This window comes from Anoplolepis gracilipes, chromosome 8 (assembly GCF_047496725.1).
Source record: "Anoplolepis gracilipes chromosome 8, ASM4749672v1, whole genome shotgun sequence".
NCBI lineage: Eukaryota > Metazoa > Arthropoda > Insecta > Hymenoptera > Formicidae > Anoplolepis > Anoplolepis gracilipes.
Window position 1 is genome coordinate 8,474,320 of NC_132977.1, and position 27,361 is coordinate 8,501,680.

The following is a 27,361-nucleotide window of genomic DNA, read 5'->3' on the forward strand; positions in this document are numbered from 1 at the left end:
GAATTATGCAAATGCGTGTATGCGACCGTTGGCTGAGAATGAGTAACTCGACGCCAGTCCATGTTATTGCTAACTGATAATTAAATTTTACTGTTCCGCATGCCGCCTTTTCCTCTCCTACGTTCCTTCGACTTGTCGATTTGAGCTGCATCGAGCGAAATGAGATATGGTTCTACAATTTATTATTATTGATACTATCTTTAAACGACTACGAATATATTATACAAAATAATTATATATATATATATATATATATTACATTTAACGGTAATGTTACAGAAATTATATAATTCTATTACATGGAATTTAATTCTAATAAAATTTATTTTTAAATCATCTTTAATTCTCTTCGTCGTTCGTTTGGCTTTAAAAAATATAATTTTTTCAAAATTATATTGTATTAGATGGACAACATTTAATTATTGGATAATATAAGAACTTATAATATCTTCATACAACGTAAAACACATGTCCTTGACATTATGTGTATACAAAAGATATACCGTTCAATTCAACGTCGTTATAGATTAAAAAAGAATCGTGACTGACAGCGCAGATATTTCATATGCGGTAGATACACAATAAATATGAATACTGCAAAGATATGAAAATATGCTGGATGAATTTGTTTGAAAAATTTTCTCATCAAAATATCGCGCTTCAGGGAATTGTTCCTGGTGCATCAAATTTTCCTCGTTGCCATTTTGTGACAATTGTTTTCAATCTCTTCGAAGCGACACACCGCTTGTTGTATATTATGATTCCGTATCGAAAATGTAGAGAGCGATAGTATTAAAATTTTACCATTAAATAAAAATAAGACTAGAAGGAGCTAGATATTTCCTGCAGCATCTTCTCCGAACAAACTTGTATCGAATATTTATTATTTATATAATATGTATACACTAATATTCACGCAAATATCAATTAATTTATGGCACATTACAAAGATCTTGTTATCGCAACAGTTAATTACTTGATCTATGCAAATTAATAATCATTATAAAAAAGAAAGAGAGAGAAATTTCATTAATAATCATATAAAATACAATGTATTACAAATGATTATATATATATATATATATATATATATATATATATATATATATAATATTTAGAGAGCCTATAGTTACTACATTTATAAGCTACGAATAACTTTTTTCATATGCCTTTTCTATTTGATATGTACGCTTATGAAGCTTGAAGCGTACACGACATTCAATACATGTAAGTGACAAAGCGAACCGTCGCGTCGTTCTCCTACACCGTACGATTGAGCGCAGTATATTTTTACTCGGCCGGCCAATAAAACCGAAGCTGACAATTCGCAGTAGCTCTCCCTAATAAATGACAATAGATAACGACCGAAAGGGTCGCGCCGTCGTGAACGATAAGGCGGCGGGACAGTGACGAATAGGCCTTCGTGAAGCTTCCGCGGTACTGCAATTCCATGCAACCGGCTAAGCCGGCCACTATCATGCCGGGGATGGTAGTACCAATTCCGATAGGTGATCCATTATCTTAAACGGCATCGAGCAATCGATTCGCACCGCTCATCTCCGAGCGCTTTTTCAGGTTTCGGAGAACTTTTCGCAACTCTTTGCAATGGCTTTTTCTCATTTTCTTTCTCTCTCTATCTATCTCTATCTTCTTTTTCTCGCTCTTTCGATCGACTATACTTTCTATCTCTACGCGCGTGAATTTTTGGATCGACTCGTAAAACCCGAGCGCGCGACTGCATATTGCGCTTCTGTGTTCACCTCCATCACTTCGTAAGGTCAACCTGTCGAGATTGGGATTGAGCGATGCGCGAATATACGGTAGCTCCGCGTACGAGAGTTAAAAGCACGCGCGTTTTTGGAAAAGCATCGTTTTTTTTTTTTTTTTTTTTTTTCCGTATTTCTTCACAGAAGAATGAGCTTCTATTTATTCGTGGAGATTAATGATGCTGTTTGTCGGCGATAAAATAACCCCACTTAACGTTGTTATTCTGTTTTAGAAAACAGTATATATAATCAGGGTTGTAAATAAAATACGGAGCTTTAAAGCAGCTGCTGCTACTGCGTTTTCGCGAAACTTTTGCGGTAGTGAAATTAATTGATGTAAGTAACTAAGAGCGTTAATGTTTTATCAGAAATTCTTGGCGAAAAAAATAAAATTTCTTTGCTCGTATATATAAAATATTTTACATCATTTGCAAACCCCTTTGAATTATAACCGGCTTATCTCTCTCGATATGATGCAATATTACGAAATATGAAAATGGATATTCGTTATTGCTTACATTGTACACGGTATATTGAATGCATCAAACCATGTATATATACTTTCATAAGTGTCAGTTTTCTTTCGAGACAGAAATTGCATCATCCGTTTTAATAATTCGTTTAGTGGAAAAATTTTAATTATCGCACAATATCCTCAACAAATTTTATGGCAAATTGAGTTAATACTCTCGATGTTAACAGTATCATTATATTCCTCTCCGACAATATATTTTACAAATATATTGTATATACATATGTTTATTTTTAAATTTGCCGAGATAACGATCAGTCGTCAGTCGTCACTCAACAATTTTTTTGTTATAGATCACAACATATACAAACACAAGATGTGTATATATATATATATATATATATATATATATATATAGAGAGAGAGAGAGAGAGAGAGAGAGAATCTTTTAATGCGACTCACCTCACTGCAACGTCGCGATAGAGGTCGAAATTTATTAAATCTTGATTAAACGCACACAACGCTTTTGATTGTTTTGCGAAATTGAAGAAAAACTCTAGGCTTTTTTTATAGATATTTTTATCCATCCCCGGATAGCACAACCCGATTGAATGCCGCTGCGCACTATAAATTCCGCCGCTCGATTGCCGAGAACCATTTTTGGAGATTACAATTGATCAACGTTTGCTGAAATCTAAGCTTTTACGATAGTAAAAACTCTACGAATTTTTATGAACTTTTAGGTCCTAACTTTTCTCACAAGGCGAATTTTAGAGTTAGAGATATAAATTTTATGAAGCTTAATCAACTTTGCTGTTTGCGGTTATACGAATAAGGAAATCTACGTTGAAATTATCTTGAGCAAAGTCGTTGGGACTTATATAATAATTTGGATATTTATTGAACGTGCATTAAAAGTAATCCATTATAATAAAAATAGAAATAGAAATAATTTCGAATATATATGTATTATCTTATATAAATTATGCTCTAGATAAACTCATTTTAGGCGCTTATTCACATACGCGCGCACACATTATACATGCTATATATTCACACAAATCAATTTACTTGAGACTGCACGTTACACAAAGTTCTTATTATCGCGGTGATTGATTAGAGTGAATAAACGTACCGCTGTGCATATTAACTTTTAAGTATCCGGAAAGCTAACATTGCGACAAATTAACTAGCGCGGCTGTATCGCCGTTCTTTCCTTGTTGCAATATCGCTATTGTATAACGGAGTAACTCTTTGAAAGAAAGAAAAAAAAAAAGAAAAGAACAAACATTATCGCAAATTATCATGGTATAATTTTGTGTGTACAGATTATTTTATTTATTTCCATGCAATTTTCTTGAATAAAATAAAACTTTTTCCTGTGTTTTTACAGGCTGCGGAAGCATCGCACCAAAGTCCACTTGGGGTAAAGTCGCTACCATGGGTTACGCTAGCCTTGGAATACCCTTGACTTTGGTCTATTTATCTAGCGCGGGAGGTCTCTTGTCCAGATGCGCTAGAGGTGTCTTCACACGAGCTCTTTGTTGCTGCCTTTGCTCGAATTGCGGTTACTGTTGTTACGACGAGAGGCGGATGCAGGTTAGCAAGGATGGTTCTCGTTGTGAATTTTGCGTCGTTATTCGATAAAAAATTTAATCGTAGACTGCCGGTCTTTTTCCCGTTGAAAAAACCGGATATACGTGATGGGAACGCATATGTCGCAGCGGATCGATAGTATTGTCTAACGCGGATATGCATGTTCTGCACAGTCGATAAGGATTAATGTGGTTACCGAGATATTGATTGGTTATTGTTAGAGTGCTATTCGAATAAAATTGGATCAGCTTCGAAAATCCCCTGACACTCGAGATACAAGAGTGTAAACGATGTCAGCGTTTATTCGAAAGCGTCGCGTTGCAACGAATGAAATTGGCACACGTATAGAATGTAGATTGCATCATAGGGGAGCATAAATATGAAAAAAAAAAAAGAAAATAAATAAATTTCTGCATGTTCTCGAACATTTTTTTGTATGTACAGGAGAAGGAGCGACGAATGAGAAAGAAGCGGCAGCAAGAGGAGCTGGCGCAGCAACAGCAGCAGCAACTGCAACTGCAGGAACCCTTTTACGTTCGTGCGAATGCATCGACGTTCACGAGCACCGTGGAAATCAAAGCCAGTCCGAAGGATGAAGTATCGAGTCTCGGCTCAGGCGACAGGCCCAATGTCACTATACTCGCGCCAATCAGCATTTGCCTTGGCGCGATGCTGTGTTACATCGTTGCCGGAGCATTCACTCTGCACAAGTTGGACGGTTGGTCATTTATAGGTAAGTTTGATTATGAAAAAAAAAGAAAAAAAAATCAAAAACATATATGTTTAGTCTTGCATCGGTTTTCTACACAAACTATCAATATAGTTTTCGATATTAACATTTTTCTCAAAGACGCACAGTTTTTCAAAGAAATTAATGCAGTCGTATTTTCTTTGCATTCCTATTGGCATAAAATTCTGTGACGTAAATACAACACGATATATATGCTAACGTAAAATGTACATAAATATAAAACTATATATATAATATGTAGTGTCGTGCCGTAGAAGGGTTTAATAGCGCGCTTCTTTCACATCTATAGACGCGAGCTATTTCTGCTTCATGAGCCTGAGCACCATCGGCTTCGGCGACATGGTACCCGGTTCTTATCCTCGTCACACCCTCGCCGACTCGAGAAACGTGACAGTATGGTTCTGCTCGTGCTACATAATGTCAGGAATGGCACTGACAGCGATGTGCTTCAACATCCTCCACGACGAGATCGTCCATCGGCTGAGTCACCAGCCGGACAAGCCAGAGCCAGTGAAACCAAGCCCATCCGTGGACGAGCTATCGACGGACCCGTTTGCGCTGACCTCGTGACAATTTCCGTCAGGCAATCTGTGCCACAGGAACGGCACCGACGAGAACAATATATGTGGCACGGAACCACCCACCAATATATTCGCTCACGAGAATGAGATCAACATCCTAAAGGACACCTTCAATCAAGTGGACGTTACCAGAGACTGCAAGCCGATCCTGAAACTCGAGGATCATGTACCACCGATTTCTGCCGTTTATATGTTGCCCAAGGTCGATGAGGAGACCGAGGAAAATACGGAGATGTGAAAACTTTGGTAAATTTCCGGAGATTGACAGTCCGACAGTCAGGTTCAATCAACTAGAGATTATTGAAGACGGCAATTTTACGGATCGTAACCGAATGGATAGGTATATGTTGTATATGCTAAATCGTATTGTCAGATCGTTGATAATGGAAAAATAATAGAAGAATGTTTCTGTTGAATTTATTATTGACGTTGAATTTTTTTTGTTGATGAGATATCAAGAAAGTAACAATGCTCAAAATTTGTTCTTTTATTAGAGATATAAAAAAATATAGTTTAAAAATTTTCCCCAGCATAAATTTAGAAATTTTGATTCTAATTGTTATTTTAATTATATAAATTCATTGAATTATTATATATATATATATATATATATATATATATATATATATATATATTTCATAAAGTTGATTATCCTTTTTATAATAATAAAATAACAAATGTGTATTATTTTCTTATATTGGTTCTTATATTTTTTAATTTATTTATACATAAATTCAATGATTAATGATAGAATTGATACTCCTTTATTAATGATGAACATAAATAATATACTATCTGGGACACACTCGAAAAATTCAAGAATAAATGCTTGAACCGTGAACGCAAGTAGGACATCCTCTTTGAAATCGATATAACAGGAGTTTCATTTTTCACTTGTGTAATAAAGATAATCTAAATTCAATATTTACATTGCTGGCACAATTACATTTTAATAGAATTTCAATCTGATTATTGAGAATTAAACAATTATTGATAAAAAGTATTTGTTAATGAAAATATCTGGTTGTGATTATTCTACGCACGTAATATTCTACTTAATACATTGACAAAAATTGACATAAAAAGAAAAATTATTTAATTTTATTGCTTCTTAAAGTATTATTTTAAAATATGTCGCGCAGTCATAATTGGAATAAAATTAAAATATAACATATAAGATGTAGTTGTCGATACTTCTTGTTTACACAAGAGTGGCTCGGACTAAAAAGTAACATATTCGTAATTAAGTTATGTTTGATAAATCCAGTAATAGCATTATATAAGTTCTAAGTAAGATGGTACTGAGATAGGCAAAGTGTCTCTCAAATGTCGTAGGAATTTCTTGAACTTCCACCAGACGTTGCCAGGTTAATCTGGAAGTGCCCTTAATTAATGTTTGCTCGATATTACTAGAGAATATGAAGCCCTTTTCACAAAAACGAGATTTCGCTTATCAAAAGGACAAATTCAAATTTATTTGCATTTACTTAATAAAGTTTCTTTATGTTGATTAAATGCACGAATTATTATTAAAGGTATCTTTTAGAATAATAGACGTGTTATTTAAATAGTATTCGTAGCTATGTCATTTTCTACTATAACAGTTTAAAGTCATTTGGATTAATTGAAGAAATCGTGACACGAGTAAAATCCTAGAAATTGAAGCCATGAGTAATTCTTCATTACGATTTAGCTATTTGCGTACCGATATTGACGACAGGAAATTACGTTTACGTCGTCGATAGGATGAATAGAGCAAATGACCGGCATAAAATAATTTCCCAGGGGGCAATGGTGCATTTCATTCGCGGCCGGTATGCTGTTCGTGCACGGAAATGTTGAAACTTTTCTTTTCTTATCTTTCTTATTCGTGTCACGTACAGCAATTGCTTCTTAAGAAAGCCTTGGGATGGACTGAAAAATTGATATTTTTTCGATATATAAATAATGCCTTAAAAACATAGTGTCTTGAAGAGAGTACTTTAAATATCGCAAAAAATATTGGAATAAAATTCTGAAAATAATTCTATTTGCATATGAATACAAAAAAAAAAATATATATATCTATATGCATCATTAAATACAAATAATAAAGATTTATCTCAGAATCGACATAGTCATTATGAAGGCATCCTAATCATTTCTTTTCACGATACACTTTTGCCAAAAAGTCTGATTCGAAAGTGATATCCTGCGGAAGTCTTTTCTTACGGCGAATTAACATATCTTTGAATAATAATTCCGCAATAAATCACGCACAAGAAAGAATTTTTCCGGAATCCTCCTTGAAATTAATTTCCGATAATGCCGGATCTGTGCTTGACGTCAATTCCTCGGTAAGCATATTATGAGCGAAATCACTTGGGCGAAATCAATCTAGATGTACCTGCGGACTCGAGTATGAGAGGTTCACCCGCTTGATATTCAATGAGATTTCGAGGACGTCCTGGCTTGCGCGGGCGGAGATCGACTTAATGTTTCTACACGCCTACTTAGATAGGGACATGTAAGGATTTTTTATATTTCCGTACTTAAGCATTCGCGAAGTAAACGTGTTCTTGTCTGTAATATAATTAACATAAGCTATCTCGATCCTTGTGTCTAGCTCGGGACGGATCGAGGAGATATGCACGTACTCGTTTATCGATCGATCTGTCATTTTTTCCTATGTCCTCGCGACGGTTACCGAATTGTAATTTCAATCACACTGCCGTATATGAAAAACCTACAAAGATAGCAATCTAATTGCCGTTGAACAAAGATTACGTTTTCTAAAGGGATGAGCAATAGCTAAACACTGCAATGATCACTTAAGCATGCTGACTGTTCGTGTGCACAAAGAGAATCTACAAAATATTTTATTGTAATTTTAATTCACAGCATAATAAGAAGCGACATCGCTTTATTTAGCGATAATTGTAGCGAGTCTTGTAATATTATAATAATAATAATTAACAATATATTGTTTATACTGCCGTCGGCTAGACGCTAGAATCAAATGAATGAATGAGAAATCAAATTCTGTGCTCAAGAACAATAACTAAGGTACATATGGATAAGCATTAATCCCTAAGGACGTTGCGTTTAAAAGACGACTTATCCCCGTTCTTTCATATTGATACTCGAATAGTCTACGAGAGAAAGTGCGCGTAAATAAAGCAAAACTGTGAATTAATTGTAAATGATTATTTTCGTTGCGTATGAAGTAACCTTTATTAGCGTATTGATTAATATTATATATATAAGTGTATCATACAGACCTCTATGTTGCCGTATTAAATATTCTTTACATATCTTAACGCCGATAAACGATATAATTTAATCTAAAATTGAAGTAAAATTAGAATAAATTATATGCTAAATTCAAGTTATATCTTTTATATACTGGATAAATTTTCTTTGCGAATACGAAGCGAAAATTTGACACCGAACTGACGTAAAGTCTGTCATCGCACGATGCAGAGGAACGAAATACCTAATCCAGTATAGCGACTTAACGTGCTCCTTTCTTCTTCTGTTTTTTCATAACATATCATATGGTATAATGGATCATCTTGTCAGGGCCGTCTCTCTTCATTCACGAACGTTCATACGTACATATGTTATCTCGATATTAAAAGCTAATCCGAGCGAATCGCTATAATGGCCATCGTGCCCAACCGTGCAACTAACAGGCGAGAGGATCTCGTACAGTGTCTAATGACAATCGATACTGGCTTGAGCAGTTGCTAGAGTTATCGTTATCACTCCGTCGGTGATTCGATGGAGGGTCGTGGCCAGCAGCCAAGACAAACTTTACTTTGGTGCTCGTACCAGGCTATCCAGCCATCGATCCAAACCTCTACCCTACCCGCCCGTACAAACTTCCTCACACTCGAGTTCGAGTCGAGGCGGGCGCTTGCTCCAAGCTGGCGCTACGGCGATTTGTTGCGAGAATCTATTTACAACTTTCCATATACGTCCCCGTGTACGCGAGGAATCGCGCAATAACCGCCGGCGTGTCACGATTGCAAATACCGAAGAGAGTGCTTGAAAGTTGGCTGCCGCATTTTTAGTTGATGATGGAATATTCCGAAAAAAAGAGAGAGGGAGAGAGAGAGAAAGAGAGATCGAATATTATGTGACCGATATATATTTTACATAATCTTCTAATTAAACTTTTTATTAATCGATATCCTTGTACGATACTTAAAACAATTTCTTTTTAGTCGTGTTATTTTTCAGATCGTTTTTTAATTCTTTCGCAAAGTTTCCTCTCAAGATAATAGACTCATTTAGGAGGTGAACTTGCGAAGCGAATTAAAGTTTGTCTAACTTTTCGCTACGGATATTGAATTCGTTTATAATGTAAGTGAATTTGGTTATATCAAAGAAATGTATATCGTATCATCAGTTTGCTGCTGGAAATGAAGAAGAAAGTTAAAGGAATAAAGAAAGAGTTATATACAATCTTTTGCATCTTTCACTTTAAAACTTTTTAATTATTATTAGTTGATATATATTATACAGTTTCACAGTGTGATTGGTGCCCTTTAGATTACATGCATACGCTATTCGGTTGAGAATTTTTATTTTATACATATATCTCATAAAAAAAAGAATAAACCGATCAAACTCTTATACTTGTATTCATAGATTTTTTCTACTAGTCATATTTATTATTACTTTTCTGTTATATTTATGTCGCCTTAATTTGCGTGCCAATATTATACGTGAAATGTCGTTATCTTATCTTAAGTTAACATCATTACTGTATAGCAGATTGTGGCGAGCGATCTTTTACGTCAATATATAAGCGCAGGACGAGGTCCCAGCGCGGCGAAAGTCCAAGCCGGCTTCTCTCCTTTCACAGGATTTTCTTTCCTACGTAGCTCCTCATCTTTCGCCCTTACGTTCCGGTTTCCTCTGTCGTACTCCAGGGAAATATAACCGAGTTCAAAGCTCTCGACGGTCGACACGAAACTTTAGCGCGACAATTTTGCACGAGAAATATCCAATGAAAGTCAAACGCCACGGGATTCAGCTTCATCGGTGCGTTTCGGCCTTGGAGAAAAAAAAAAAAAAAAAAAATAAAAAGTAAAACTCGACCTTCCAGCAGCCGACTTAATGAAATTAATGGTTTTCTGCTGTCGTCTTACATATTCATTCCGCGCGCGAATCAGCCTGCGAATCGCCTCGAAAGCTTCGAAAGAAAGTCGAAGTCTATGTCTCTTGATACTCAATTGCGCTTCTATCAGGGGCAATTAATGTTTCTACTACTTCTGACTGCTATCGTTTGAAAGAGCTTTAGCGAAGTGCTACCAAATTAAAGCAAACTCACTTTTGCACAAAGTTATTACACTTGACCAATATGCTTGGTTCTAATTTATTTTCATCCTGCTTCATTTTCTCGTAGCTCACAAACATCTGTAGTAAAAAATTATTTACTGTGATATTTTTATGAGAATAGAATAGTTGTTTGCATATTTCTGTTTAAGACAAATATTACATAAATAAATATTTGTTATCGAAATGAGATATCATTGTCGTTATTGTTGAAACGAATATCGAAGAGAAATTGTAAGAGAGGAGATCTGAGAAGAGAAATTTCTTATTTACAAATGCTTGAGTTGCAACAATATGTCTTGATGAAAATTTAACTTTCATAATCAATAAGTTAACGAGAGATTTGCTTCTGCCGTCCTTCTATATCGCAAATCTTATATAAAATTATATCATTGTCGTAAATATATTAACACAAATTATTATTAAATTATTAAATAATTATTATTAAATTATTATATACACATATGATTGATCGATATTTATAATATTTGTTACCCAATCTCATTAAAAAAATTATATAATTATCTAATACGACATTATCGAGATTAAGTAGATAAAAATTAATTTTTTATTTATACCTTTAATCAGTTTTTATAAAATTACGAGCAAGCCAATCGCAAATCTTCGTTCATAAAGCGAATATATCTATACCAATGATGTTAATACAATTAATGTCATTGTTAATATGAATATTACTTGTACATAGAATTAATATATAATTGTACGATATAATATTATATTAGTATTTACTGTTAGAATGTAAAGTCCAATTATAGAGTCGTATTCATTATGACTCGCCTGTCGATCGCTTTCATTGACAATGAAAGGAAACTCACAGTTGTAAATATGATATTGTCTTAGAATATAATAGACATGAATGTGTGTGAAAAGTCTTGTTAAATCTTGTTGTTGAACGACAAGAATTATAATTTATGATTTTTTATTATAATATCGATTGTTTATTTTACTTTTGCTCCAGTTTCGAAAAAATTAAATATCGAGAATGTATATGATGGAACATTTGTATCATCGAAACTGATAAAAATATTGATTTTGATTACCAAAACAGAGATGCTATTCTATCGTTAAATAAAGTTTGGGAAGCATTCCTGCTGTTAATTTATGTTAAAGATACGTAATATAAAACTTTCTTCAAGACATATCTTTATTTTCAGAATTGAGCATCTCTCAGGGAGAAAAATGTAATCAAGCTCGTCTACAAACACTGTAATAAATAATTCCTTGTACCGTTTCCTTGGAGAATTAACTTGCAGGTATCTAATTTATAAGAAACTTTAAGTGAATAAATAATTTCTAAATTATTGTTATAGATTCTGGAAAAGAGGAAAGAAAAGTACGAGACATTTGCTAAGTACAATGCGGCAGTAATCATTCTCGTGTTCTGCTCATAAATCATCTCGATAATTCTTAGCGAGAGCAGAAAAAAATCTTAATAAATGTCTGATTCTCTAAACTTTGCGCGCGTCGTCGATCAAAACAAAGTTTTCTATACGCTTATACAAAGACTCGCTGCGTCCGCGAATATTAATCATAGTTAAAGTTTCCCAAGGTTCGCTCATGGATTCATCTTTTTTTTTTTTTTTTTTTTTTTTTTTTTGATTATACATTTCTGCAAGATACACAAGCATCCGGAAGTTTAAAGTTTCTATCTTGATAAGATCTGATGACGTTAAAAATAAAAAAAACGCACAATATTTTTACCGTGTATTACACATTTTTTTAAAAGGAATTGATTCTTATATCTGTGTGAAACGCTGTGGGAAAATTAGGACGTTAGAGAGAGGTATAGAATCATACACGGTGAACATTCTCTCAAATTTATATTATATGCCGAGAAACTAAAGTCTTATTAATATTTTGTAAATAATTGTGAGGATGAGCAAGAAGTGCGGAGTGTCGGCCGATGAAATTGTAAAATACAAAACGAACGATTTGCTGATATTGTACGTCTGTATAATCATTTGTCAAGCAATGTATCCTACAAATAGGAGATAATAAAAAGGACTTATCACAAAAATCTCAGTGAATCATTATTGGAAATATTATATTTTAGAGAGTTATTTTGTACATATTTTTAGACTTTAACATGTGAACAACTTTTTTCGAAATATTGATTCTCAACAGTCTACAACGTTTGTTAGTCATATATGCTGACCTTGATGAATATTTATCTGAGTAATTTTTATGCTGTACACATGACTGAATTAATCAACGTTCAGATCTTCGATGATATTACGTCCTGTGTGAGTGTAACGATCGTGTCTAATTGTTAATCTTTTTATTTGTTCCATTCACTATTATATACCTTACTACCCAATGTAATATTATATACCTATTAATTTCTATTGCAGTATATATATATTTATAAAAACCAAGAGAATAAAACATTTTTCACTTTGATTTAAATAAAAATGTCAGATAAAAGTTTGGAAAGTAAAAAGTTTGAATAGGAATGAGTTTATAAAAGTCGATCATTTAAATTTCTTTAAATTTAAAAATCTTATAAATTTTGTTACTTGTATTCGCACAAACATACACATTTCGCATCTGTTAAAATATATGAAAAAATAATGACATAAAGTAAGTTTTCGTAGCAATACATTGCGCACGCCGTCACAATTTGCAATGTGCGAACGATACTAAATTTATGAAAGCAATATACATCGGGACCTATCGACCCAATGACACAACGAAATTGAAATTAATGATTTTTATCCTTTATCACCGTAATCATGTATAATTCGATATAAGACATAATCACGCGAGAAATACTAATATTGCTCGAGGTAACTAAGAAGCAACGATAATAATAATAATAAAAATATTCTTGTTGGTGAAAAATATAACTATATACTAGTGGTGTATGTATTGCGATTGATTTAAGATATATCGACATGGTAAATTAAATTACCATTCGAGATATAAAAACGATTTTTGTAATTGTAAGCAAATATAATGCAAAGAAAATGTCGCAGTTAATGTGATATAGTACGTTTCCAAATTAAACCATGAAAAATATCACAATATCTAGTATAAGAGTTTTTTATAGAAATAAAAAAAAAATAAGTTTAAAAATGTTTTCTTATCAAGTTATAATAAAAAAAGAATTACATTTATTTTTACTGTTTCAGTAAATACATCGTGATTGCCTTTTACAATATCTGACGCTCTATAATGATATCTACATATAAAGTGTGCTTATAATAATGGAAATTAAATTTATGTTATAAATATAACTATAATAATTAAATAGCAATATATTGAAAATATCGGTTAATATCGATCAATATAATACTGTATTGAAAATGTATTGAAAATGTATTAAAAATATCAGTCAAAATAATACTTTTTTATTTTTGGAACTTTTGTTTTTGGAAGACTTCAAGATTGTAAATGAAATATTTTTTTTTTTTGCAAAAACACAAGAAATATAAATATTAATATTTGTACAAAATAAAAAAATACATAAATTATATCATTACATATATATTTTCAAATAATTGAGTTTGATGTTAATTTATAGAAAGACGTCTGAATTTCACATCGCGTGATTATTTCCATTCTGCTGTCTCGTCTCAATAGCACAATAGATAAATCTGGGTGATAGCATCGGAGCACAAATACAAACCTGGACGTAACATCACATCCCGCGCACATATTCTGGATGCCAATAAGTAAACAAACCGTGGCGCGAAATGGAATCGAAATCGGGCCATAAATCTCAAATGTAACCGTGCGAAATTGCCGAGAAGGCAAAGATACATAACCGTCGGTTCTCGTCCATTTCTATTCTTTATTTATTATTTTTTTTTTCATATCGAGTATGTTTCTCTGTTCGATAGGATGAACTTACCTATGCGAAAAAATAGCTATAAATATCTAAATATCTTCTACATTCATCATCGTTTCGCAAAATACGTTTGCTATTCGTTGAAAAAGATTGTTTAATTCTAAAATTAAAATTTTGCTATTAATTAATTAATATTTCTTGTATAATTTTTATAATTTTAATTATATATTAGAAGAGTTGCATAAAAATTAATCTATTCTCATATATCTTTCTTATTGTATTATGTTTTGGGTATTTTTCTTGAAATAATTTTTCATAATTCTTCTAAAAAATTATAATTCTAAACAATCTTTTGTAAATATTCCATAATTAATTTTAAAACAGACAATATAAAACATAATAGTCTACACATTTTATTTAATTCTTATATGTCATTTTTAGCAACACAAATTGTATTCTAAAATTAATATTATACATTAAATTTATATTTATACAAAACCTTAGTCAAAAGTCCTAAATCAGTTAATTTCTGCAAATACTTTTGTTAATAAATATAGAATTTACGTATAAACGATATATAATTGTATAATTTTATAGCATTATCAACATACAGTATAACTAGTGTTATCTATTGTTACCCCACCGACTTAGCGCAGTGACTTTTGTCTTACCTACAATCGCAAATTCGTCTCCGTAGAGAATGCTTTGTCCGGTTGCCGTAGAGTGCACTGCTGCTAGCGCGGTACATCAGACTGGCGCAGAGCTCGGGACGGAAGAACATATGTTTAACCAAGCGGCGCAAGCGCAGTCACCGCTTCCGCGACGTACCTAGCCATCTTTTCAGTCAAGCAAAAGTGATTGTTTTCAGTCTTAGTCTTATTTAACTGAACTTTTATTAATGTCAGAGCCACAGTCCGCGCTGCTGTTACGAAAACAATTAGCAGGTACAATGTGAGCGTGGTATGAGTGTTAAGTGCGTTTAACCCGACGCGAATCGCGGCCGAATGGAGGAATCTCGGAGTCGTGTGACTCGCGCTCTCCAAGGACCCTCGTCGCCGTCGTGCCGCGGCAGGCCCGCGGTCGATCCTCGACGAGAGCCCGTCCTCGTCCCCGTCGGGGACGAGTCCGGTCCGCGACGACGCTGGTCGCCACCGTACGTCCTTCTCGCCGGCTCGCCGCGGCCCGTGCGCACAGATACGGGGCGTGAAAATCAATACGGCTCTTTCGCCGAGAGAGAGCCTGTGTGTGCTGCGCCCGTGAATAACGTTAACCTAAGCGGCGGCGGCGGCGGCCTAACTTCGTCGCTCGCTCGCTCGCTCTCTCTCTCTTTCTTTCTCTCGTCATCGAATCTCTCGTCGCGGCCTCGAAGTGCGACTTCGACCTGCCTGTTTCCTCCTCCTCCTCCTCCCCCCCTCCCCTTCCCCCTCGGATCCGTACTCGCCGACCGCGAGCCGGTTCCACGCGCGGCGGCGACGACGGCGACGTCGTCGACGTCGAGGACGAAGGCCGTCTCGTGCCCGAAAATAATTGCAGGCCTTGTTATTTATAGCGTACGCGCGTCACTGCTACGTCGCGCACGTTTATCCTCGGCAGCGAGGGAAGAGAAAGATATCGAGCGAGAAAGCGAAAAAGAGAAAATGAAAGAAAAAACCGGAGACACAGTGTATACACATATATACGTACACACACACACACACACACACACACACACACATCAGACACATATCGTATACAGACACACGGAGCGAGACGCGAGAGCGAGTGAGAGCTGGAGAGAGAGAGAGAGAGAGAGAGAGAGAGTGTGTGAAAGATAAAGAGAGAGAGAGAGAGAGAGAGCAAAAGAGCGCGCCGTGCAACGACCACCGAAGGTCAGCCGCCTTCGGGCCATGCTCCCCTGTTCCAGTCGAGATCGACGCCACGAAAAATGCTTTGCCGGAGTCCGCTTCTCTTTGTGCGACGGAGTCGCGTCGCGTGCGCGAAAAAGAGAAAGAGAGAGAGAGAGAGAGAGAGAGGCAGAGAACGTCGTGTCGCGTCAGTAACCTCGTGCCTCGTCTCCTTCGCGCTGACTCACCGCGCGGTTCTTGTACGGCGGCGGCTATTGGCATGGGGCGAACCCTAACCTGTACGCCGCGCGTCTCAAGGATGAGAGTATGCGCCGCCGCTGGCCGGATTGACGTGTCATAGGTGGCACGAACGCACACATGTGCACCCGCGCGCATTATATTACGTTATTGTATGATCTTCGAATGATGCTGCTCTTTTATCACGGTTCTTGATAGAAAACATAACCTCGACGCTTTGACACTTTGTGTCCCAATATATCACCGTGCTCGCGATTGTCTAGAAAATTTTACAATTACCTTGATTACTCATTTTAGATCGAAACTTGTAGGAAAATTGTTTTTGTTGCACTAGTTTTCTTTAAATGTGTCGTCTTGAAATTAAAATGTACAAGGGACATTTTTTAGAGCTAATTTTAATTTTTCTAACAATGGTTTTCCAGTAAGCGACACGGTGCATCATTCTGTCTTTGTTGTGCAGGAGTTGAAAAAAGAATAATGCACTGTGTTGAACTGTCGCCTGGGTCGTTTACTGGAAAACCTACAATATAATAAATTTATTCTACTATTATATTTTTACTGATGATAAACATACATATTTTTTAAGTTTTTTTTTATTTATTAATTACAATTTGAAAATTTTAATTATTACAGTAATTACATTAATTAATACAATCTTAAATTCAATTTCTTGCTTCTCTTATTATTTTAAAACAATAGAATACAATTTACAATTTGTACTTATTAATAGTTGCTTTCCATTTATATCAAAACTCTGTCGACTGCATGTTCCTTTTTATTTTCACAAGTGAAATTTAACTGAGTTTTTTTTTACCTATAATCTGCACAAGCTCGAGACCATGTGCTTTGGTGAGTTTTGTAAATTCACTTCTTAAAAGTGAGATTATAAATCTGTGTTCTTATGTGATAACCTTGTCACCAAATAAGGGAGTAAGAACAAAATGACAATAATATTATTATCATTATGAATATTCTCACTTGTGTGTTCCTTTAACTTATTGAATAATTACGTCATTATCTTATTGTTAGCCTAAAAACTCAGATCACTTTAGACTCAGTGTCACTTGTGTAACAATGGAAAGCAACTAATATTACTTTATATGTGAAACAGTATGTTATATAATTACTGTGTTAATTATAATATAGCTATATATTTTTAAATGTATTCTCCATTTTATTAAATGTTCTAGAAATGCTCTAGAATTAGCATGTTATAAATTAATACGAATAACCAGAAATCTATAAGATAATCACATCATGTCTGTTTCTCTTTTGTAGAATTAAATAAAAACCCAGTAGAAGGGTTTTCTGCAGGCCTCATAGACGACAATGACATATATCGGTGGGAAGTACTCATTATTGGACCTCCGGATACATTATACGAAGGTGGTTTTTTCAAGGCACACTTACAGTTTCCAAAAGAATATCCACTTAGGCCACCAAGAATGAAATTTATAACCGAAATATGGCATCCAAATATTGATAAAAATGGAGACGTGTGTATATCGATATTGCACGAACCCGGTGATGACAAATGGGGATACGAGAAAGCATCCGAGCGGTGGTTACCGGTTCACACAGTCGAAACTATTCTGATAAGTGTTATTAGCATGCTCGCAGATCCTAATGATGAAAGCCCCGCCAATGTGGATGCCGCCGTAAGTTATATGTTGGGTATATAAAAAAATATTGTATTGCTTTTGTTCTTTTTCTTCATCTTAATGATGATTTATCTCTTATTGCAGAAAGAGTGGAGGGAAAGTTATACGGAATTTAAAAGAAAGGTGGCGAGGTGTGTGAGAAAAAGCCAAGAAGAGTGTTTGTAGGGGATGAACAAATATACAAATGGAAAGACTTATTTAATTCTGGTAAGTTTTATGAAAACTTATATATAATAGCCTAATACTAATATCTCTATTATATTATTTACCTCTATTGTATGATATATGTATTAGCAATATTGATTGTTTTACATATTTTATATGTCTAACATTAATATAGGAAAGCCGTAAGCACTGTAAGAAAGAAACCGATGCTCAGCATAAAGCTAACGGACAGCAGTGCCACTAAAAGCGGAATAAGCCTGACCTATCCTTATGCAGAGAGAAGAAGACAGAGTGTGTGTGACCGCGAGAGTAGAACTCACGCTCTATCATGTTTATTAAACTACCGCCACCAACATATGATCCAGATCCATCGAGACGGAGAACATAAAAGAAATACACACGCAATTCATCTTTTACATAATAAACAGCTAAAGAAAATTAATTTACACATATACATAAAGCAAAAAATCATCTCTGTATAATTACTACCTTAATATTAATAGTTCTTATAAACTCTTAACTCTCCCCTGCCCCTCCTATGCTCAAGAACTACCCCGAGCCCCTTTGGACCGAACCTTGTAATTTAAAATAATATGTTTACGTTTATCTCAATAATAATTCCTTAGTGTCGTTTCGTATTTTCTTACTTTCGTAAATATATACATGTAAAAATAAATTTTTATAAAATCAAGGAAAAAGACGGGATACATACAACAATCGTGTAATATCAGTTACACCGAGAATGGACTGCATACGAATTAATTGACACACTGCGGTGAGAATAATGCCGTACTTATGCACGGTGATGTAAAAATATATGTTAAATTTTAATCGAACCGTAAGTTGCCAAAATGATGAATTTTAATTCAAGTGATAATAATGATAATATTATTAATGTATCAATAATTACAGCTAGTGCTCGTGACATAACGTACGTGTTATAAGATACTTGTTCTTTAACTGTCATTCGTGTGCACGATACCAGCGTTTTCATTGCAAAATAAACTTGCGGTTCTTGTTTTTTTTTTTTGTTTTTTTAATCACAGTTATATATACAATTCTTTAAATTGAAACTTGAATATTTCTTTTCTCTTAGCAAATTTGTTTACAACTTAAAAATTTAAGTTAAAATTCAAATGATACATCTGGTTATACATTATTTCATATTGTCAATTAAATCTTAAGATATTGAACCAGCGTCTATGTTACATTACACCTACTCTTTTTCTCATCCATTTCATTGTATTATTTATCACATTTTCCTATCGGAATAATAACAAGAAGATATGTGTACGTTTTCATAACACCATATTTTATTTCTTTTATATATATATATATATATATATATATATATATATATATATATATATAAAACACTTCTATAATTAAATGTATAAAAATATTTATGTGTGAAATAATGAAAAAGAATTCCTTTTGCAGTTTTCGGACAGCAATCAGTAAGTGTATGTTTTTGTGATAATATAAGTGATAATAATGGTATCTTATCGTTTGCAATATTTTGTATATGTACTTGATCTTCATATCCGTTTTTCTTTTATGTTTGTATTTTTATATTTAACGTTTTATGAAGAATGATAACATACATTGTACAAGAAAACGTTTATACACATTATTGCAGAAAATATCTAGGAAAAGATAATAGAGATAGTAAAAATACTTTGTTTATACATATATATTATAATGGATTTACTATCTAATTACTTTTCGAATTATAAATTGCCAATTATAAAGTGTACTTTTATAAGTATTAGGTTTATAAATTGGAAAATTTATAAATATTCACGCATATACAATTTTAATAGTAATTTCAACTAGAAAAACCTAATAAATACATCTTTTTTTACATTCTAAAGGAAAAATATATTACCAATATTTATAAATATATTAAATAGGTTTAAAATACTTTTATCATAAGTATGCATATAATTTATATTTACAATTGAAGGTAACTAGTTACAAATTATAAAAATGCGAGTTGTGAAACCGTCCGTTGCTTTATTCGCCTCCAAGATATAACGCTTCAATAAATATTACAATAAAAAATAAAATTTTTTTTTCTTAACATTTTAAAACGTAATAATTTAATACGCTTCAAGATTCATTTTTGCTTTTTTGTAACTCTATATAAAATAATATGTTTAGTTTGTTTCTTATTGTTAGTTGTATAAAATAGCGTTATGTTTAATTATTTTTTTGTTTGCACGATAAGTAATGTAATAATTTAAAGATATGTGTATACGTTTAGTCTAGTATATACAAACTAGTTTGTTGTTTTCTTTTTTTAATATGCATATAGCATGCAAGAGAACGAAAGAAAAGAATATCAGTTTTAATTCGTTTAATCAAAGAGCTTTCAGTTATTTTAGCAAAACATTTATAATCGCGGCAAAAATCCGCTATTTATAAGCTATATAAAAAACAAAATTAATACGGAAAAAGGAAAAAGATGGGTTATAATAATTAGCAGCGTAATATATATATTTTTTAATACAGGTTTTTTAATTTAGAAATTCTTGAAAGGAGACATTGATATGAATAATATAATTATATATATATACAATGAAGATAATCTTCCATTTATCTCATGGTTGAATTGTATTATTGCATGTTTAAGAACTAATACGAATTTTAAATTAATAAGAATGCAAGATTCATTTACTAAACCAAAATAAGAATAATTAGTATAACAATAAGAGTGTTTGAGACATCGAGTGCTCCTTGCATTATTATAATATGTATACATATTTTACAATTTTTTTTCATTTGTTGCATATCCTTAATGTATTGAATTATAGAGATATATAATTTAAAAGAGAAAAGAGAGATACTTGAGCCATGTCACTTTGCTTTTAAATAAATCGTGTCATTTCGTATATTGCATAAGCCAAGATATTGTGAAACATTTTCTATCTTTATAAAAATGAATAATTCCTGCATCCACTTGCGAATTATAAAACGTGGCAACTATTAAATATGCAAATATAAAATGAATTAAAAGAATAATAGCATAAGTTTGAAATACGGCGAGAAAAATGTTTTAAAATTGAAAAATAAAAGGAGAAAGAAAAAAATATAAGCACGTGCTCTCAATGTCTCCGAGGCGGTAATGTAATTGTTATCGATATTTTTCTGTAATAAATCGTTCTACTTTTTTAAAATTTTCATGGAAGATATGGATATATACTATAATTTACTTGTGTAGAACGCTCGCGCAGTGTGCGTAAAGGAGATATTAAAGACCCTTAAGTTAGATCGTCAATAAATCTCTCATATATCTTCAATACTTTGTATACCTTATTTATTTCTTTTTTATCTTCGTATAATAATCATAAACGTACAATTTAAAACAATAGTGCTCGTGTGTTTATGCAATGTACAGGATACTCTTTAAGCTATAATACAGTTCGAAAAAATGAAATACAAATTAATAGACTATTATTTTAGGTAAACCTTCTTGTTTTTTTTTTGTTTAATACATTATTTTCACTACTGGATGACAGTGTCCTTCGTATGTGTGGTTCGTTTATTCTTCCCTTTTGATCGTATGCCCGCGTGTGTGCATTTCCGGGTTGCACGCGCGCGTTTCTCCTTCGTACGTTTTCTCCTGGGGGCCTCAACAGCTTTTGAATGTGTGTCTATCTACAATTACCTTTTGTTGTAAAATATTCATTATTAGGTTTACGATATGATTTCTCTCCTTCCCGCCGTTGTCGATAACGCTAACGCATTCGCACGCAGTTACACACTTGTGTATTCGTTACGTTATATTACATGTCCGTCGTACGCACATCCTTTAAACGGTCGTCGATCTTTATCCTTGACATAAAAGCTGTACCGCGTTTAAATAATTAAAGCTATTGGTGGTTATCTATCGGCTATCTATCGGGTATCTACAAAGAATCTATATGCGTTACGCTTGTTCGCGGCGAAAATGAAGAAAAGGGAAACAATCATAATCCTGTATACATACAATAAATCGTAAGATGTCGATCCGCCGAATGATCAAACGCTTTATAGCCACGATTACAGCTAAAATCGGATTATCTCACCAATACGAATCGTATTAATGTCGTATCTACAATATAGATCCTGAAGAACGAGAGACCTCCGTCATCCGGTGAGGATCGACGATTATCTATTATGTGACTGCTGCGTCGTTAACCGAAAAGTCGTTAAGTCGAAAAATCGAAAGAATAAATGTTAGATTAATGCTCGATCGTGAAATAATTTAGTTTGGTATAGTTCGAAGATATTTGAGATCGCACGTTTGTTCTCCATCCTTCTCCTTGCCTTATCTACTAATCTATTTGCATCCGGAGCTTTCTCTATCGCAGCCGCATTATCCATATATCATTCGACATACGAACGATCGACGAAATTTTCGCTCGAAGTAATCTCGTCTAACATGATCGTTTATATCCTCGTCGATCGTCGGGCTACGTTTTGTGAGACTCGGATCACCCGTCGACAGGCGGAATCAGCGTCAATTAAATTACGAGACGTAATCGCACGAGTATAGCAATATATATGTACACATTCGATATTCCGGTCCGATCGACTTTTCATCGTGACGATTCATGAAAAATTTAAGAAAGAATGAAAGGTTTTTGGGAAGTCAGGAGGGGGGGGGGGAGGGAGGGGCGGGAAAAAATCAATCGATCACTGATTTCTTTCTCGTTTAGCAATGCCCTTCTACAGCGATCGTCTCGCACAAACTCCTCATCAATATCTCATTCGCGTTTGTTTCCATTTTTTTTTTATTTTTATAACTGCGGACTAGAATTTTTTTAAATTGAAGATTAAAATTTATTTTGATAAATATACTAGAGTTTGATTCGTAATAATTCGAGGACTTGTTTCTCTTTTTTTCTCTCTCTTTCTCTCTCTCTCTCTCTCTCTCTCTCTCTCTCTCTCTCTCTCTCTTACGAAATTCATCACGCACACACGCGTTTATCCATTCGCTCGTCCTTTCGCTCTTAACGCTGAATCGCCTCGAAATGTCTCCTGCACATTTCTCCCTTCCTCTTCTAGGCATCGATAATTTACGGCAAATTCTCGTAATTATGTGTTCCTTCCTTTGCGCCGCTCGTAATAGTTTGAACGTTGCATTTTCACGAATCGCAATGAGCAGTTGATGCAATACACGGTTTAATTCTCTGCTTCTCTTACCTCATCATAGTTTCCATAGTTGATTACGCGAATTCATTCTTAAAATGGGCGATGCTGACTGCGACAGGTGAAAATTCAGCGTGCAGTCAACGTGCAGTTTCGCTGTTAGTCTGCGTGGATATATTCGTACGCTATTTAGATAGTTAAGTGTGATAAGTAAATATACAAGATCGTGTGTATACGTGTGTGTATGCGTGTATGTATATGTAGTTCTTTGTGTTTTTTTTTTTTTCGTAGTATTTCGCGAAGTTTCTTCCCTTACTTCCTTTTGTACAGATATTTACATATGCCAGAAATCGCAGAATTATAGACTCGCGCAATCTCGCCTCGTTCAATGAAGTCGACGTGCCTGTTCGTCTTTCGTTTGCACGTCCTCTTCCTCTCTACATATCATCGCAATATAAGCTCTATCACATTGGCTTTACAAGCCACATTGTTGTTGCGACAATGATTCTCTAATAAAATAATAATGACATTATTGATATAATAATGACAATAATAATAATAATAATAATAATAATAATAATAATAATAGCAATGTGACAACATAAGCGTCTAATAATACAATATTTAATAATAATAATAATATAATAATATAATAATAATAATAATAATAATAATAGTAATTAGAATAATCAAAATATTAAATAAAAATTATCAAAGATATTTATAACCAATTGTTCTAGCGCAGCTAATAGTTTCCAACAAATAGAAAAAGGAAATTTAAATAATCATCTCGTGAAACGAATAAATTTACTTCTGTTTTGGTATTTTATACATTCTGCATGCCATTCAACATATTAATGTAATAATAATAATCGATGACAATATTTTTTTTGACAACTGAGAATATTTCATAATGATAATTATACAATAATAATAATATGAATAATATTCATAATTCGTAATTATAATAGCGCAATGATAATAATAACATTGGTAACGGTCTTAAGTGATCATTCTCCTCGCAATTTTATAAATAGGCGGACAAGAGCAAGAAATAGGAAAAAGATGAAAAGTCAAGTTTTTTAACCGAAAATGGTAAAAAGATACATAACTAGAGAAAGTGAAAGAGAGACAGAGAGAGAGACAGAGAGAGAGAAAGAGAGAGAGAGAGAGAGAGAGAGAGAGAGAGAGAGAGAGAGAGAGAGAGAGAGAGAGAGAGAGAGAGAAAGATAGAGAGAGGAGTATATAACATTAACAGCTTAATTACTATGGGGGATAGGGAGGCGAGTATAAACAATAACATGAATCACAATTATGCAATAATTATTAATCGGCCGTTTTCCGTCGCGCGTAATTTTTCGTTAAAAATTAATATTTGATCTAACAATTAGTTACTGGGAGATTGCACTGTGTGGCGAACCCGGACCACTTCCGTTTTCCGTGCATCATCTAGTCCACTCGTTTCCCCACCTTCGCAATGATACGATAATCGTATCATCCATCTTTGAGGGGAGGTGTTACATCCGAAAGCGAAAGCGACCGGGGTTCTCTCGAATTTCGAGCGAATTGCAACGAGAGCCCGTTGTCATTTCACAACCGGCTCCGTTGTATTTCACAGTCTTCATAAACGATACGATTTCACACCGACACCGATCTCGGTATCACTTGCTGCGTAGAAAACGTCACAATGTGAGGTCCTTTTGATTGAGCTCCGTTCAGTTTTGATCCTTTCGTTTTCTCATCTAAATCGACCAAGATGTCCCCCCGTTTCTGTTCGGTGACACCCTCCAAAAATGTCCTAGACTTTCGCGGTTCGCCTCTCTATGATAATGCCCTCGTGGTAGGCAGGACTCGCACACGACCGAGTCCTATAACTGGTTTCCTCGTTTAAAACTTAACTAGACCGATGGATATCGTGAACTCGCGGAACGTCTTTTCTTATAAAGCGTCGTTTTGGCATATCTCAACAATATGACCCTGAAGACACGTCGGAAACCTCATTCGATTTCCCCCCCTCGAGAAGGAAATACCGAGTTCGCGGATAATCCCATGAAATTTCACGTCCCAAACTGTTCTAATAATCCCACGTTTCCTCGGGTTCGTGCTTTACCACGTCCTTTGGACTTTCTTCCGTGGACTGTTGCGTTTGTTGCGCCGATGGCGGTCTAAGTGACGTCGTTGGACTATTCTGACCGGATTTTGGACTGGGCAGTGGACTGTCCCGATCGGCTCCATTGTTACCGGATACGGAGGAGACGTCGCTCTGGGCATCCTCCTCGTATCGGTCTTGCACCGGGGTTGGCTCAACTCTTATAGTTTCCTCAGTCTCCCTTTTCACACCGTAGTCATCCGTTTGCATCACGCAAACACCGTTAATGATAACTTCGTCACCTGTTCTCGTCGGTTCTTGCCACTCCGGATTAACCCATTGCGGTGCCGCGGGTTTCCTCCTATTGGACCTGACTGTCGTAGGTGCCGTCGGCGTTTCTGTGGGCTCTCTTTTTATACTACCAGCCGAACCCTCCGAATCTTCACTACCGAGATTACTCATCGCGTCCTCGACATCTTCATCTTCAAATTCCTGATTCGGTTCCCTCTTCAGGGCGTTCATCGAGAGATCGAGACCAGAACATTGTTCTTTCAACGCGTTACCCACCAGAGCCGCCAAGTTAGGATTAAAGTACGGAGAGTAAGGTAAAGGTACATTTCCTAGACCCAGTCTCTCTTTCTGAATCTCCAGCAATCTTTGGTTCAATAGCAATCTGAATTGAACGGGGTCGAATGGTTGGCCAGGTTCCCGCGGCGATTGCGGCTCCGGCTGGCCATGTGGCGTCTGTTGTTTCAATCTCATTCGATGATTGTGAAACCAATTTGTTATCGTCCTTGAAGACAGGGCCAGTTCACCAGCAAGGAATTCGATAGTGGCGACGTTGGGATACGGATCCAGGGCGAAGGCAAGTCTGAGAGCCTCCTTCTGCTCCTCCGAGAAGAGAACGCGCTGCTTTTTGCCGGTGGTGGGTCCCGGGCCAGGTGATGCCGCGTGATAAAACTCGGCAGTATCGTTGCTCGAAGTGTCGGAACTATTGTCGTGACCTGGACCGCTGCTGCGCCGTCTCTTGTTTGCCTCCCGTCGTTCGTTCTTCAACGCCTGAAGTCGATCGACATTGTGCGCATCTGACAGCCAAAGTTGCATCCTGATGAAAGGCTCTCGGCCTTTTATGCTAAGCATATGCCACGGTTTCGGTTTGCTCAGCAGCTCGCTGACGGAGCCCTGCGACAGACCAAGGACTGCTTCGCCAAAGATTTTCTGGCCGATGTTGTTCGCCAGTAACGCTTCCTTGATCTTCGTGGTAATTGTCTGTGTATCGAGATCCTGCGTAAGAGCGGCCATTTCGTATACGCTTGGTGAAATGTGCGGATGAAGACTGCGAAGAGGTGACGGTGCCATCTGATGATGCGGTGAGTGCAGTGACATTTGTTGCTGCTGCTGTTGTTGTTTCTTTTGTAGTTCTTGCATACTGAGCTGAGTGTGCGGATGATGAGGTCCGGGCGGGGTTAACATCATTGGTGGTGGAGGCTGCGGGTGTTGCGGATGCTGAGGACTTTGCTGAGGTGGACCAAGCTGCATCTGATTCTCCTGCTGATGCTGCGCCGCCGCTGCTTGCGCAGCTGCTTGAGCGGCGGCCTGTGCCTTCGCTGCATTTTGTAGCTGTTCTTGTACGAGTTTTGTCGGCGGCATAGGTTTCATGGGTGTTCCACACGCTATAACAATGAAAAATTTGGTCAAGAAAATTCAGCAAATGTAACTAAAATTTCATAATTTGAAAGCTCATTTTCTACGTTGAAAGAAGAATGCAATTTCTTTTTTACTCATTTCTGTTGAACGCCATACAATGCTTAATTCTACGATAAAATAAACAAGTTGCATCTGTATGTTGTGAAAATGTCATGCTTATGTAAAATCGTTTTTCAACGACGTATCATCGTGACGTTGTGCTTGACAGACATACAACAGA

At 35.2% G+C, this 27,361-nt stretch overlaps 3 protein-coding genes across 9 annotated transcripts in view; 2 read left to right on the forward strand and 1 right to left on the reverse strand.

Annotated features, from left to right (window-relative positions):
• Window positions 1–5,345, forward strand: part of LOC140668968 (TWiK family of potassium channels protein 7) — a 272,402-nt gene extending 267,057 nt beyond the window's left edge. For all 4 annotated transcript variants that reach the window (XM_072898332.1, XM_072898335.1, XM_072898333.1 and 1 more), the window contains 3 exons: window positions 3,632–3,837; window positions 4,279–4,567; window positions 4,875–5,345. In XM_072898332.1, the coding sequence (XP_072754433.1) occupies window positions 3,632–3,837; window positions 4,279–4,567; window positions 4,875–5,155 (776 nt within the window). In that variant the 3' untranslated portion in view covers window positions 5,156–5,345. The remainder of the gene's footprint in view (window positions 1–3,631; window positions 3,838–4,278; window positions 4,568–4,874) is intronic.
• Window positions 5,346–15,077: 9,732 nt separating this feature from the next.
• On the forward strand, window positions 15,078–19,330 carry Ube2g1 (ubiquitin-conjugating enzyme E2G 1 (UBC7 homolog, yeast)). Its single transcript, XM_072898337.1, has 4 exons — window positions 15,078–15,246; window positions 17,662–18,041; window positions 18,129–18,251; window positions 18,385–19,330. Exons 1-3 carry the CDS (start codon window positions 15,201–15,203, stop codon window positions 18,207–18,209), a joined length of 507 nt encoding a protein of 168 aa, XP_072754438.1. The 5' UTR covers window positions 15,078–15,200; the 3' UTR covers window positions 18,210–18,251; window positions 18,385–19,330.
• Window positions 19,331–22,904: 3,574 nt separating this feature from the next.
• Cut (homeobox protein, cut) overlaps window positions 22,905–27,361 on the reverse strand; it is a 141,035-nt gene continuing 136,578 nt past the window's right edge. For all 4 annotated transcript variants that reach the window (XM_072897599.1, XM_072897602.1, XM_072897601.1 and 1 more), the window contains exon 9: window positions 22,905–27,107. In XM_072897599.1, the coding sequence (XP_072753700.1) occupies window positions 25,420–27,107 (1,688 nt within the window). In that variant the 3' untranslated portion in view covers window positions 22,905–25,419. The remainder of the gene's footprint in view (window positions 27,108–27,361) is intronic.

Coding starts and splice junctions, on each gene's coding strand:
- Ube2g1 (XM_072898337.1), top strand. CDS start 15,201: ATGTCAGAGCCACAGTCCGCGCTGCTGTTACGAAAACAATTAGCAG. Junction 15,247..17,661: donor GTTACGAAAACAATTAGCAG/GTACAATGTGAG, acceptor TCTCTTTTGTAG/AATTAAATAAAAACCCAGTA. Junction 18,042..18,128: donor CCGCCAATGTGGATGCCGCC/GTAAGTTATATG, acceptor CTCTTATTGCAG/AAAGAGTGGAGGGAAAGTTA.